The sequence below is a fragment of the Drosophila obscura genome, unplaced genomic scaffold (genome assembly GCF_018151105.1).
Source record: "Drosophila obscura isolate BZ-5 IFL unplaced genomic scaffold, ASM1815110v1 contig_186, whole genome shotgun sequence".
Lineage (NCBI taxonomy): Eukaryota > Metazoa > Arthropoda > Insecta > Diptera > Drosophilidae > Drosophila > Drosophila obscura.
The window spans coordinates 9,209,702-9,224,066 of NW_024542774.1; the positions used below are offsets into that span (position 1 = coordinate 9,209,702).

General features: G+C 44.2%; 1 protein-coding gene across 13 annotated transcripts in view; it reads left to right on the top strand.

Annotated features, from left to right (window-relative positions):
• Positions 1-14,365, top strand: part of LOC111080620 (serine/threonine-protein kinase N) — a 34,319-nt gene that overhangs the window by 6,411 nt on the left and 13,543 nt on the right. Inside the window, exons 1-4 of one of the 13 annotated variants that reach the window (XM_022376334.2) lie at positions 3,577-3,957; positions 7,236-7,471; positions 10,983-11,304; positions 13,156-13,652. In XM_022376334.2, coding sequence (XP_022232026.2) covers positions 7,403-7,471; positions 10,983-11,304; positions 13,156-13,652 — 888 coding nt within the window. In that variant the 5' untranslated portion in view covers positions 3,577-3,957; positions 7,236-7,402. Of the gene's footprint in view, positions 1-3,576; positions 3,958-7,150; positions 7,472-9,990; positions 10,857-10,982; positions 11,305-12,566; positions 12,698-13,155; positions 13,653-14,365 lie in introns of those variants that run through there. The other 12 variants (XM_022376335.2, XM_022376345.2, XM_022376338.2 and 9 more) reach the window with 12 other exon arrangements.

Here is a 14,365-nt window from a genome sequence, read left to right on the forward strand (position 1 = left end):
AGAGTGATGGAGAGAGAGAGCGGCAGAAGTGTGATTGCTAGATGGGAAAGAGTAGGGAGAGAGTGATGGCAATGTGTGATAGAGCGGGAGATGTGTTAAGTGTGATTGTGATTGGGAGGCAGGGAGGAGGCAGTGAGTAAGCGTGCCATTGCAATTGTTTGCCCAAACACCTGCAATTGCACTCACACTCTCTCTCGCTTCTCCGCCGCGCTCTCCGTCAGCTGCTGCGTCTGCTGCTTCTCTTTCGCTCTGCCAATTTTTCCACCTCTAAGCTTGCTTCCTCAAACACTGCGAGTGTTGTTGACCGCTGTCGCTATCGCTGCTGCGTCTCTGCCGCTGGCGCTTCTCTCAAAATGCCGTTGCACGCTGATTGAATGCAGCAGCAGCAGCAACAACAACACTGGGAGAGCCGCCGTATTAGAGATGGGAAGATGGGAAGTCGCCTTTTGGGCAGATGCAATGGGTGGGAAAGCAGATGGTGGTGTGGATGGTGAAGCTGAATGTTATCCCAAATGAAATGACACCTACTTAAATCTCGATCTCGAGAGTCTTGATTACTTTCAATTCCGTAATATAACTCCGTTTAACTGCGATAGATTCATACATAGCCCATGATAGTTATTCTATCATCTCCAATGCCCAGATATTAGTCTCTGTTATTCACTGAGTGTGTGTGGTGTGTGTGTGTGTGTGTGTGGAATCCATGTTAATCACGTTACGTGTACTCGCCTCGCTCCTCGGCTAATGCCTTTGCTGATTTTCTGTGGGAATTGCTCTGATTTTTTATACCTATCCGTGTTTTTGTTCTTGTTGCATCTTTAAGCTCTTAATGCAATTAGGTGTTGTTATTGCTGCTGCAGCAGAGCAGTGTTTTTTGCAGCAGCGAATTGCCTGTGAGTAAAAGCCTCCAGGCGGCGGCTCCAAATGCTCTTCGACACATCAGAGTTTTCCCACTGCTGCAGCACCGTCAGCACCGCCACCCGTCTCCCTTCTCCGATTGAAGGCTAACTGTAATGGACATTGTGGAGTTTTTCTTCTTTTATTATTAACCGTTGAACGAGACACGGCACAGGCGCAAAACTTTTTTTTTTTAAATTAATTAGTCGTGGGTTCGTGGTGTTCTGGTTACTTTTTATTCGGATAAAAGGTTTTGGAATAGGGTTTAGCTGTTCTTTGGGCTCTTTCGTGGCCTCTTCAGATGCAAATGAGAGTGGAGTCGACACCCCAAACCCTTTGAAAGATGTCTTGAAGCCAGCCAGTCGGAACCAGAGACCTTCCCTCCTGACTCTTTGACGTTGGCCGACACTGAGGGCCCTTCCCTGTCTACCTGTCTAGCAGCTCCCTCTGGCCATAAATGATTCTTCTTGGCTTGGCAGCCATTGTTGGCTGCTCTGCTCCTCTGCCCTGTCATTGTTGCAAGACTCGTTGCTGCTGTTGCAGACGACAACACGATGACTTCCCACCAGCCGCATCGATGCGACAACTAAACAGAGCCAGAGACCCAGGCAGAGTTTTCCCTTTCGTTACGTGACAGCGCCCAACACACACACACACACACACAGCAACAGCAACAACAAAAATCACACGGCCTGGGGCACAATCCTACAGATGCGAGTACAGAGACAATCTGCATATCCCCACAGATCTGAACTGGCTTTCGGTTTTTGCATTGTTCTTAGCTCTCGCTGTTTGCCACAATAATCAACGAAAATAAAAAATAATAATGATATAATTGACAGGGCACTCATTTTCCGGCTGAATGCGGCAGCTTTCCCGAAATGAAATATCAAAATGCCATTTTCATTTTCATTTCGGAATAAACCGAAAACTCTGTGAAACTTATGCAACTTTTTGGATGCCCTAAAAGAAGAGAGTGAATACTTTTGGGAGGGAGCATCAATCCATGGGGTGTAGTAGTAGATTCCCAGTAGATCTGTAAAGCATCCCAACCAAAAACCAAATATATCACGTATCTGTCATACCCATACCCATCTTCCTTTAAGAGTATATTTAATTTGTCAGTTTTGATCATTTAAAGCTCCTTACACTTTTGCTTTTTCCCCACTGCCGCCGGTGTGTGGCAGAGTCCGGACTTGCAATTATGATGAAACCGCCTGAATCGATGTGGCTGCTGGGGGCAACGACAACTCTTTTGGGGCCCTGCACACAGAGCTCTGTGCGTGGCAATATCTGGGTTTGTCAACCTCTACTCCGGCAGAGGCGTGGGCTGCTGCTGCAGCGCCTGCGGGCCCATGCATGACGCACATTCGCAGTTGCAATCGAATTCGAATTTGATTGCCCATTCGACTGTTCAATCCAAAATTCAGTTATTGCTTTTCCACAGGCAAAAAGGAGTGTGAGAGCAGAGTGCAGCTTATCGGACGCTGCACTTGGCATTGGCAACATGTTATTTTCCTTCTTCTGTTTGAGCTTTCGTCTGGTTGCATCCGGCATCCGGTTTGGGGCCAGTGCAATTTCCGTCTCTGGAATGATTTTCTGAAAGCAATCGACTGCTGTCTGCGGCAGGCACTCTGTGGCAGGTACGTGCTCCAAGCCCTTAGCCCTTGTAAAAGACCATTCAGAGCGACATTCAATAGGTCAGGCGCCAACGGGTGAGTCAGGGCCGCTCTGCTGAAGGGGTGGCTCTGAAAAGAGGTTCGATATCTAATTAGTGGCACATTTGCGGGGCTTCTTCGAGAAAGAGAGAGAGAGAGAGGCGCAGGGCCATGGGGTTGCGATGTCAGTTGTGTGTGTAGGGAAGGGAGAGGCAAAGAGATTGTCAAAGACGGCGCCACGCTGTGCCTTCTCCCCCCATCTCTCTTCGTGTTCGATGGGTATGCTAATGGGGCTGACGGCTTATCTCCCAGATTCCGGGGAATGGAGTGCAATAAAGAAAATTCTGGACCGCGGCCAGGTAAAAATGGGTGACAGTTTCATAATGGCCAAAAATGCAGGGAAATTTTATTCTTTTATTCCATCTTCCGCTCTTCTCCCTCCGCGGCACTAGCAGCGTTGCCACACTCCACGAAATGTTAATCAAAGATAGCTGTACAATTCCATTCCCAGAACTGGCACAATAGAAGCTCCCATGTAGCAAGAGGGGGGAGGGGATAAAAGAGCGAGAAGAATGCCCAAAGAAAAATCCAAATAGAAGAAGCAGCGTCTCGGGCAATTAAAAAACTTGACTTGCAGTCAGGCCGAACTCGCTCTCTCGCTCTCTGCTTGGCTTCTTCCGATGCAGCATGCTCTCTCTCTCTCTCTATCCTAAGTGTGATCTCTGCCGTAGCTGCTTGCATCTGCGCTCAAATAAAGCTAATTCACTCTCTCCCACTTTGAGTGTCGTGGCTCTGCTCTCACATGCGTTTAGCTCAGCTTGTGCTTATGCTTTCTTCCTCTCTGCTGTCTGTGCTCTCTCTCGCCACTCCATTGCTTTGAGCTACCTGTGTATGCTCAAATATAGCCTCGCGCTTACTTACGCTCTTTTCAGCAGAGCTCTCTGTCTGTCTCTCTTTCTCATTGGCGCTGGGGGCTTTGGGTTTCTGTGTTTTGCTTTGGTCCGCTGTTCGTTGAAGCTCGTCGAAGAAGCCGGTTGTCGTTTCCGCTAAACGCGCTTCGCACCTCGCGTTTCCTTCGGTTCGCGTTTCGCGTTTGGCGTTCGCGTTTGCTGCATTTGTTATTGTTTTTGTGTGAAAGTCGCGCGACGCCGCAGCGTGCAGCAAGAAAATTGCATAAATTTGGAAGCCTGGACCCCCCGCTCCACCTTTGTGTCTCTTTGTGCGCGAATTTACGTGTGTTGTGTGAGTGTGTGTTGTGCCCCGATGACGCATGGGTCCATGTCAATGTCCTTATTCATAAAAGGCACACGCCCACGCGATACGATCCGATCCGACCAGATCCTCACTTCCCCCATAACCGCCTTTGGGCCTGGGGCCTGGGATTAGCCGATTTCTGCGCTGTGTAAGTGGCTGAACTGATTCAACGTCGTCGATTTGGACCATTTATTTTACGGCTTCTGCTGACGGCTTCAGCGGATTTCTAGTTAATAATTAAGACAAAAGGCGAAAGATAAAAGATACACAGATATACAGATACATAGACACACAGAGAGATGTACAGCAACAACTCTTGGGTGAAATTCCATTTCTCTTTTATTTTTTCGTTCGCTTCTGCTGCTTCTGCTTCCTCTTTTACCCCTGGTTCGCCTCGAAACGTTTATAAAAAGTGAAAATCCAAGTGACAATCAATTAAAATTCGAGACCAGGCCACAAGCAAACGTCGCTGCGCGGTCGCTTTGCGTCGTCGAGAGCGAGTTTCGTAGTCCAAAAATCGATTTTCAATTTCAGCCGCAAGTTTTGTTCTAATTTTGTGGCTCTTCTGGCACCCTTCTCTCCTCTTCACCTGTTTGGTCGTTGTATTTTTGTTGCTCTCCACGCTTACGGTACTTGTGATGGTGGGGGCTTAACCCCAATCCACTTGTTGCATGTGCTGAATAAGCAACAAAAAAAAAGAAGAAAAAAAAAATAACCAAGAATGAGTGAAAGAAGCGGCAAGCAGCAGAAGCGCGTCGATGAAAAATGAAAAATTTTCGAGGCTTTCAGTACAGTGATCCATCCAGAAAACCACACCAAAACATGTAGAAGACTTAAAATATTCTTCGAATATATGCTTAACCAAATATGTATGAAGAATAGTAGTTGTCCCATATCTTAGGTATCACTGTGGTACTACTGCATTCTAGCATTGTATGGGTCGTCGTCGGCTGGGTGTCATCGTGGTCGTTGTGGATGTCATGATGCCTTTCTATGGCTTTGGCTTAATGCCATGCGACTGGGTCAAACCAAACCAAACCAAACCCATCCCATGCCCATAGCCATATTCCCCCATTCTGCTAACCATTGCCCCAAACCCCCGCACTGCTCAAACGTTTTGCAGCCCCATATTGGGTCGAACTCGAATTACAGAAGCGTTGACAGCTTCAGTTGTCAACCAACTAAACAAATTCATCAGCCATACAACAATAATGCCATAATCAGCATTCTCTTGGCTGAAAATTGATTATAAACACCTGGAAAAGCTCATTTTCAAAAAAATTCCACTTCCATATAACATTCAACATTCAACAACGCTTTGTAATGCAAAAATAAAATCAATTCCATTCCGATTTGTACGAAATTTGTTGTTTCTCCCCTCCCTTCCTTGTTGGCCTCAACAGATCAAAACCGATCAAAACAAATCTCAAATCTCACACCAAAATCAAAACATAAAGCCGCTTAGGCGTTTTGTCCAAAAACAATATACATACATACATATATACACCAAATGTATCTGTAAAAAGCAACAACAGATTGTTATTGTTGCACTTGTCGATGTAGATGTGGATGTGAATCTTGTTGAGCAGTCTTCTGCTCATAAATGGTCAGTAGCGGTACGTTTTCAAGTAATTTGGTCTTTTGGGTATATCATTCCAGAGTGGTGGAGGTTATAGGGTAGCACCCACGAAGGAAATCTCGTTTCTACTATGCTCTTAACAGAGTATCAGTTTTTATTTATTTTTCTTATACATATATTCCATTGGAATTCCAACATTTTCGTTTCATTTTTCAGCATATTAATTATGCTGTTGGTGGTGCACCACCACCCCAGGAGTATTGTAATGGCAAACTTTGTTTACATTCCATTTATCCCTTAATTTTCCTCTTTTCATTCGTATTTCTTCTGTTTTTTTCTTGAATTACTTTGATTCGTAAATACATATACGTGGGACATAAATTGTAGAACCCTCTTATAGATATTTAGTTTCATTTATGGGAAACAAAAAACTTTAAAATATTAATTTATTCAATTCCTAGCAGTTCTCTTTTGTAGGGTATTCCCTATTTCAAATACATATGCATATTGCCCCATTTTAAATTTGCTTCTTTTTGTATAAAAAGAAGTGCGAAATTTAAATCGTTCACTTTGACAGAAAAAATAAACAAATTCCCCGCGTCTCTACACTTGTGCTTTGTGTGTGTATGTGTGTGTGTGGAGGTGCGTGGGCCGATCATCAGACCCCAAGGGTATCTCATGGGTTGATATATACATACATACATATATATATCTTTATGTATGTATGTATATGTGTATCTGTATCGGGCGACCTTGTTTTCGGTTTAATTCGTTGTGCGTGCGGCAAACGCTTTGCAGGCCGTTTCCTGCCCTGGCGAATACCCCTAATGGCACGATGTTAAGTGGCTGGCCGGGTTAGCTTCAGTTAGGGAGAGGCAAATGACCGATTAGAAATCGTCAGTTTCTTTCACAGCCAGTGACCAGTGGCTCGCCCTTTCTCGTGATGCAACTTCAAAGCGCGGACGCCATCAGACAATTATCAATTTATGAATTGCCCCAAGTTCGAATCAAAGCGAACGGTCCATCATCATTAGTTAAACGAATCTTCCCCGAACACACACACACACACACACACACACACATATTAATATTTTGTACTAATAAAAGATCTCTCTCTTCTCTCTCGTTGCAGGTAAATGAAATGAATTGAATGGAATGGAAAATTCTTGAATTATGCGAAACTCTTTGTAAAATCTTTTCCAAAAAAAAAAAAAAAAAAAAAAACAGCATTTCCAGTTCGAGTCAAAGCGATGCACAAATAAATGATGATGATGATGTATCTTATAGATACACGCGCTAGCACATGTATCTGTATCTGTAGTTGTGTATCTCTGAGCATTGCATGCCAATTGAATGCAAGGGGGTGGGGAGGTGGTGTGAGGGGTAAATACTGAAAATACTTCGCTTCTGTTCGTTTTGTCCGTAATTTTTGTGCGCAAATCGAAAAGCTTTCTAATCGCTTGGCTACCCGCGCGGAGTCCGAGGAAAGCGTTTTTTTTTTCACCACCATTTTCCATTTCCCCATTCGCATTGCAGTTTGCGTCTTGGCAGCGCCTTGACATTTCGCTGGCTCGCAGGCTGTGTCGCTTTTTAAATTCAATATATTTGTATATCCGATATGTACAATATATAGAAGCAGCAGATACATACATACATACATATGTGAACACCTAACATACATATTTCGTGTATTTCGTGTATAGTCGGTTGATGTGTGACGCCGTTTTGTGCTTTTTATTATGGCAGCATCAGCAGATATTTGGCCAGCTTTGTCACAGCCAAACACATTTGCGTTGTGCGATTTTCTTTTGGAAAATGAGTATACGAATTTTCGCATATTTCTACAGTGAGCTCACAAAAAGAAAGAAAGAAATAAACACACAAAGGAACTGTGTCACATTGCTCCATCGATCAATGTCCCCGCCAAAGTTTAAGTATTAGTATTACCCTAACCTAAAGAGAAAGAAACCAAAATCAAAGTGTCTCAAATAACCTAAAGAAACGCGCATCGAGCATGGCTCTGACCATGAATATGGTGTTCCTCAAGGATCTACGCTCCCGCCTCAAAGGATATCTGTATCATGTATGTATTGGGGGCTGAAAACAATCGAGAAAATCTGCAAGGCAAACACGTTTATTTGTAGAAGAAGTCCACAGGGTATGTGCAGAGCCATAAGCCCTAACATTCCAGTATTCTGTAAAGCTCATTAAAAGAGCGGCTCAACGCTCAATAAGCTGCTAAGTAGCGGTACATCGCTGTCAAACAGGCTCAACTGCAGCTGCAATCATAATGCTATCTCTCTCTTTCTCTGGCATGTTTTCTGCTCTCTCGCAACTAATTTGGCTCTCCCACTTTGCGGCCCTTTCAAAAACGCGAAGGCAGAGGCAGCAGCAACCGGCATAAATATGCTACTTTCTCAGACTCCCTTTGTTTTTTTGGATGCAACCGCACATCCACCCTCTATTCATGCCACAATATATGGCAATATTATGCTGATTATGCAGTTATGTTGTGTCAGGCAACCCGTCAGTGCCTTTCCGTAATCTCCTTATGCAATCTTATTGGGGCTTATTATCATTACGAGCATAAGTACAAGATGCCGTTCAAATTTCCCAGCCACAAAACCTACTGTGAAAATAGAAGATGGAAAGAGGTGGGTGGGGATGGCGCTGCAGAATAAAATTATTATGGCAGCTCCCATACACTAAGCTTTTATTTTGCGTATTTTCAATTGATTTTTATTTGATTATGCGCGTTAATAGTAAACGTAAAATTAATTAAAACTGTCACTAACGGCAAACAAGATTATGTCCCAAAACACCCAACACAACTCCACCCTCCGCCCCACCCAACACACTGGCTGTTCCATCCTGTCTGCAGGCTCTGCATGAGTTGCATTTGGATCAGAGCCCACGTGTTGCGTTTAGTGATGAGCATGGACCGGCTTTTGATGGCACGAGGCAACGGGATTTAGGTGTTGATAATTATAAAATTTTATTTGAATTATTACTGGCATAATATGTATCGCATAATAGGGCGGCTCGAAAGGGTTCTGCCATCTCTAGTTGCTTGTGTTTGGTTTGGAGCGAACCTGTTGCTTGTTGCCTGCCGTTCGTCACGATTCGTTCGGCTTGTTTCGGGTTTAGCCGGACAACAACCACCACCCTACCGCCCACACACACCCAAGCAGCCAGCAGCAGCGGCTTGTCGTATAAGTGACATGTGGCTCGATGTTCTCATGTTCGGCTGGCTATAGGCGGTCGACAGTCGGTGGCGTAGTTAAGAGCGAGTTCGAGTTCCAATCGAGTGGTTCGATTAGCGGGCCAGTTGGTGTTACGAGTGGGGTTCACGTCGGCGCGTCGTCGGTGACTCAGAAAACTCCCTCAAGAAGTTATTCATTTCATAACATTTGCATAATTATCTGTGAAGTGACTGAAAATGAAGCATAAGCTCTCCACTAAAAGTTGTCCCAAAACCTTGGAAAGAATTTAAATTTGAATATAATATATAAATAGAAAATGAAAACCAATCTAAATACCAACGCGGAGGCGGCGATGTGCAATTTATAAACAAACGAACAAGTTCCTATGGAATTCATAGTTCATAGTTTCTTGAGTAACGTTACGAGACAACCGACTATTATCAGTATGCCTCAGAATGCCGTTTTGATAAGAAATCGTTTTGTTGTTATATTCTCTATTTCGCTTTTTGCCCTATCAGGGTCATATTAGAACTGGAAGGGCAACTAGAATCATAATATATGTGACTAAATGTTGTTGCGTTAAATTAGTTACAGTATTTTTCAAGGTTTAAATTGCTTAATATATGGAGAAAATATATGTATGTATATAAATGACATGGGATTAAGATTAGGAAACATTTCTAGCAGTGAGTCATGGCAGTTACAGCAGTTCTTGGTCACTACTCCTTCTGCTTGTTAATCTATGCCTAAAAGGGAGCTAAGCAAAGTTTTTCCTTAATTTAAATTTGTTTTAAAGTTGATATAATTTTTTTGTTTTTTTGTTTGTTTTTGTATATGTCTGAATTTTGCCACTTTACCTTTCTGCACTTGCCATTTTGTTTGGGGCATAGCTAGAGTACGTGGAAAGGCGAATCTAAATATTTGGAATCGATAGCAAACTGAGTAACAATGCTGTATGCCTCATTGTGTAAATAAGAGCTTGGAGAGAATATTAAATGGGTATAAGAAACATTGGAAATGCTTAGGCTGGGCACCGCCAGCACCCGCCAAGTTGCCTCGCCCCGCCTCGCCTTCTTTTATGAGTGATAAACGGAAGAAGGTCAAGATACGAACTTGAAAGTGAAACGGAAACGGCTGTAATTCCACCCTATCAGTAGTACAAATAGAAAATGCCTTTAATGGGCGTTCGAAATTAAATGACTCTTTTTTCATAGACATTAGAAATTCTAAACGGCACCTCATTCTATTTTGAAATTAGATTCAAAAAGTAAACTGACTTTCCATTCGATGAAACTTTCCATACATCAATTGAAACTTTCAGTTGTCATTCTGATTCCAATTCCGATTCTCATTCTAATTTCGATGCCGAGCAGCAATCACATCGTTAGACGTTAGAGAAAGTGTAACGGTGAGAAGTGGGCACTCAGTTTAGGTGAAAAGACTCGCAATTGAAATCGATTTCGATTAGAATTCCAATTTGCATAGCAATTATCTGGAGGCCTGTTGTTCTACGAGATCTAAGGCTGATTGTGCCACAGATACAGCAGCAACGACACCTTCTTCATTGTAGTTGTTTTTGTTGTCGTTTGCTTATCAGACAATGGCAATCGCTAGGCGTTGCGTTTAATGAGAAAGCCAGCCAGAAAAAGAGTAAAGAAAGGGGAATTTCTCGAATAGAAATGTAGATGTTGAATGAGAGAAAAAAAACAAACATTTTCTAGATAAACGGTAGTCGGAGACGGCGGAGTCGTGTGAATAAATGTTTCCATCCCTCCCTGCCCTCTCTCTTACGGGTCGCTAATTACCATGAACTTGTCAGCTGAGACAACGCCTCTCTGCCTGTAAAACTGTGCGCCATAAAATGACCAAAGTGTTGTAATCAGAAGTGACCATACACCCCACAGCCCGGCGAGTGTGTGTCTTAGCGGGAAATCGAGTTGAATTATGTCCAGACTTATAAACCGAATACGCAGCATGATCCATACCCAACGCCAGCGGGACAGAGACGACTCCTCTGATTCGGTCTCGGTCTCTGTGTCTGTGTCCGGGTCCAGTGTCCCCCAGTCTGACAGGAGATATCATTCCCTGCCCCGTCGCCGTCGCAGATACAGTGGCAACTCCACGACCAGACGGTCCAGCAGTGGCCTCTGGGATCGCATGATGAGCAATGTTTTTGGCACAGACACTGATGATCAGGGTTACGATGGTGATGGAGCCCAGTACATTGATTCGGTAAACGGTTCCCGTTACGAGATATCAGGAGATGTGAGTTGCCCCTATAAGGGTGTGTGCTGTACAATATACAATGGGATATTACTATGGGATCTACTATAGCCATGAATAACTTCACCGTCTAATCAATGATATGCTTCCTTTTGTTCCTTTCCGCAGGGCGAATACATCAAGCATCCCGTTCTGTACGAACTCAGTCATAAATATGGTTTCACAGAGAATCTGCCGGAGAGCTGTATGTCCATACGGCTCGAGGAGATCAAGGAGGCCATTCGCCGTGAGATCCGCAAGGAGCTGAAGATCAAAGAGGGCGCCGAGAAGCTGCGCGAGGTGGCCAAGGATCGGCGCTCCCTCAGCGATGTGGCGGTGCTCGTGAAGAAGAGCAAAAGCAAATTGGCGGAACTCAAGTCCGAGCTGCAGGAGCTGGAGAGTCAAATACTGCTAACGTCCGCCAATACGGCCGTCAACAGCAATGGACAAGGTGAGTGTTGTCTGTAGTTTGTGCGTCGATTGTGCAACATCTCTAGACCCGCCCCCTCTCTCTCTCTCTCTCTCTCTCTGCCCCTTCCTGTACGTACGCATATTTCTATTTCGAAAATCCATTAAAAAATCCCAAAAATCCCAAAAACTTTCCCAAAAGCCAATGGTCTTTCGTTCATAAACTGCTGCAATCACACGAGAGAGCGACAGGCGGCAGTAAAACACACACAAACACACACACGGACACACATTTCCATGCAACACGTTTTTTTTGTTTTGTTTTTGTGTGTGTTTTGGGGGGTATTATAACGAGGCAAGTACAGTGTATTACCAATAAAACAAACTGAGGAAGGGCGTGCTCCAGTGGGGCAGGTAGCAACGAAACTATAAACCAAAAAAAAAAAACAAAACAAAACTGGAAATTCCAGTGGAAGTTTATGAGAAATGAAGATGGATCGTTGTCGTTTCGTTCTACAAGTTGCACTCAAACTGAGTCGAACAGTGCGATGAGCGTCGTACATATGTCAGACTATTTTACAGGATTTTCTATTGAAGTAAAGGTAGTAGTAGTAGAGTAGTAGCTAGAGGCAAACACAGTCAACACATCTAAAATACCCTTCCGCTAGTAGAGTAAAAAACAATGAAAGACAAGTGTGGAAAGTGTCATGGCGTGGTTAGGGATGAGTTCACGCCGCCTTTTACGACCCTTTGTCACGCACTTGCCACTTGAGCCACTCACCTGTTGGCCACTCTCTCTCTCTCTTTATCCTCCAGAAGTGTTCCATTTAGAAGTGGATGCTCGTTCTATAGATACCCCTGCCACACATGCATAGCCCTCTAACAAACGACACCGAAATGGTTATTTTTTCTATTGTATTATGTTTGAGCCAACTATTGACACAACTGTCATGAAATGGTGGCGGTGCTGCTGCTGCTACTGCTGCTGACTAGCTTTATTCGTGCTTTTGTCGGTTTTGCTTACAATTTCGAATGGAGACAGCTCGGCATTCTATTTATTTATCTGCTGTTTTGCTTCCGTGTATGGCCCCAGAGACACCCGCCAGAAGCAAAAGCAAAAGAAGCTAAGAATGGAGCTGCATGCAGCAGCAGCAGCAGCAGCAGCATTGTGTGCCGCCGGAGTCGGGTTGATTGACGTTTGGTTTGGCAGCCGCTGCCACACAAAACGGAAATTAAGAAAATCTGCTTAGAAAAAAACTCTCGTTCATCGCCTCAACTGTCATAAAATATAAACAAGGATTCGGAAAGTTATGAAACGTAAAGCAAAATGACAACAAAAACTGTTGAAAATTCAGCAGATGGAGGAGCTGGATGCCGGCACATGGAACGGTACAGAGGCTGTACTTGTAAGGACCGGAAAATGTTTACTGCGATTCGTTAGTATCCGATGGAGCAAGCATCCTTTAACCTTTAACCTGGGTCTTTGTTTGTGCGTCTTGCGTCGAGCTTTAGCGAGCGTGGAAGCAAAGACATGTACCTTATGCCTAGAATACTTCCTTTTGGCCACAGACCTTATCGTGCTATCACTATTTTAAGCCACTGAAATAAGCCTTAATTGGTCGTTATTAAATTATATTTGGATTTGATTTTGTTCATCGATGGCTAACCATATCTGAAGTGCACAAAAGATGGCCATTGAAGGTTCCATTGAAAGCGGAATCCACGGGTATAGGAATCACAAAAAGCAGCTCAAGAAATATTCTTTTGGAAATTTCTTCTTCAACAATTGCAGCATTCATTCACTATCTTCCCTTTCTATACCCTTTCTTTGCCCTTTTCTTTTCCAAAAGCAAAAGCAAATAAAACTAATCCTCTGCCTTTTTGTGTCTTACAGAATCGATTAATGCCAGCATCGATCCCAATGGCGGGATACTTATAGGCGGTGCCCTGGGTGGCGGTGGTGGTGGCGGCGGCAATGGACCCACAACCGCCAATGACAAAGTCCTCACATCGCTGGAGAAGCAGCTGCAGATCGAGATCAAGGTGAAGACGGGTGCGGAGAACATGATCCAGTCGCTGGGCGCCGGCTGCGACAAGAAGCTGCTCGCGGAGGCCCACCAAATGCTGGCCGATTCGAGGGCCAAGATCGAGTTTCTGCGGCTGCGTATCATCAAGGTCAAACAGAACCGTGAGCAGGCCGACCGCCTCAGGGCCACGCGCCAACTGATGGACGACGGTCAGCCGCAGAGCCTGGAGACGACGCTGGAGGAGCGCATCGAGGAGCTGCGTCATCGGCTGCGCATCGAGGCCGCTGTCGTGGATGGAGCCAAGAATGTCATACGAACGCTGCAGACGGCGAATCGAGCGCCAGACAAGAAGGCGCTGCAGGAGGTAAGTGCCAGGCCCAGTCTCAGTCCGCCCCCATAGGAATAAGAATACAGCGGGGCTAATCATATGGTAGGCTAGTCCTAGAGTTAATTAGATCTGGCCAGTGGCCAGGTAAGCGGAACGCGTCTCATATCTGCCTCTCTTACGCCTTACGCTCAGGTGTGTGCCATATGGCCACACGGCGTATGATTCATATGAAACGTATACGTATACGTGATTTCTGTCCGAAAAAAAAAACACCATGAAACGAAACGGCGAAAAGGAACGAGAAGCGAGAAGCGAGAAAACGAGGCTAATTATGCGGCTGTTTCTGTTCGTTTTCTGTTCGTTTTTCGTTCGTTTTGGTTCTCATTTCGAATCTTTTTTTCTGCCTCCCAATTGCACTGCCCCCTGACTGTCGTCTCATTAATTTAATGGACGTGGAATGTGTCGCATTTACTTGGACGAATATGAAAATGATTTTGGCAAGTGTGCCCCCAGGGCCTGCCCTAATAATTTTCTAATGAGTATTGGGAACGGAGAATTTTGTTCATTTTTATGTGCAGTTTGTCAACATAACAGATAAACGATATATATTAGATCTATTTTCGGTTAAATATTCAAGATTACAAAGAAATTTCAAACTCAGTAAAAAAAAACAAAAAACAAAAAAAAGATTCTTAAATTTTGGGAAATGGGAAAACTCTGCCGAGAAGTGTCCAAAGATTCGATGAATA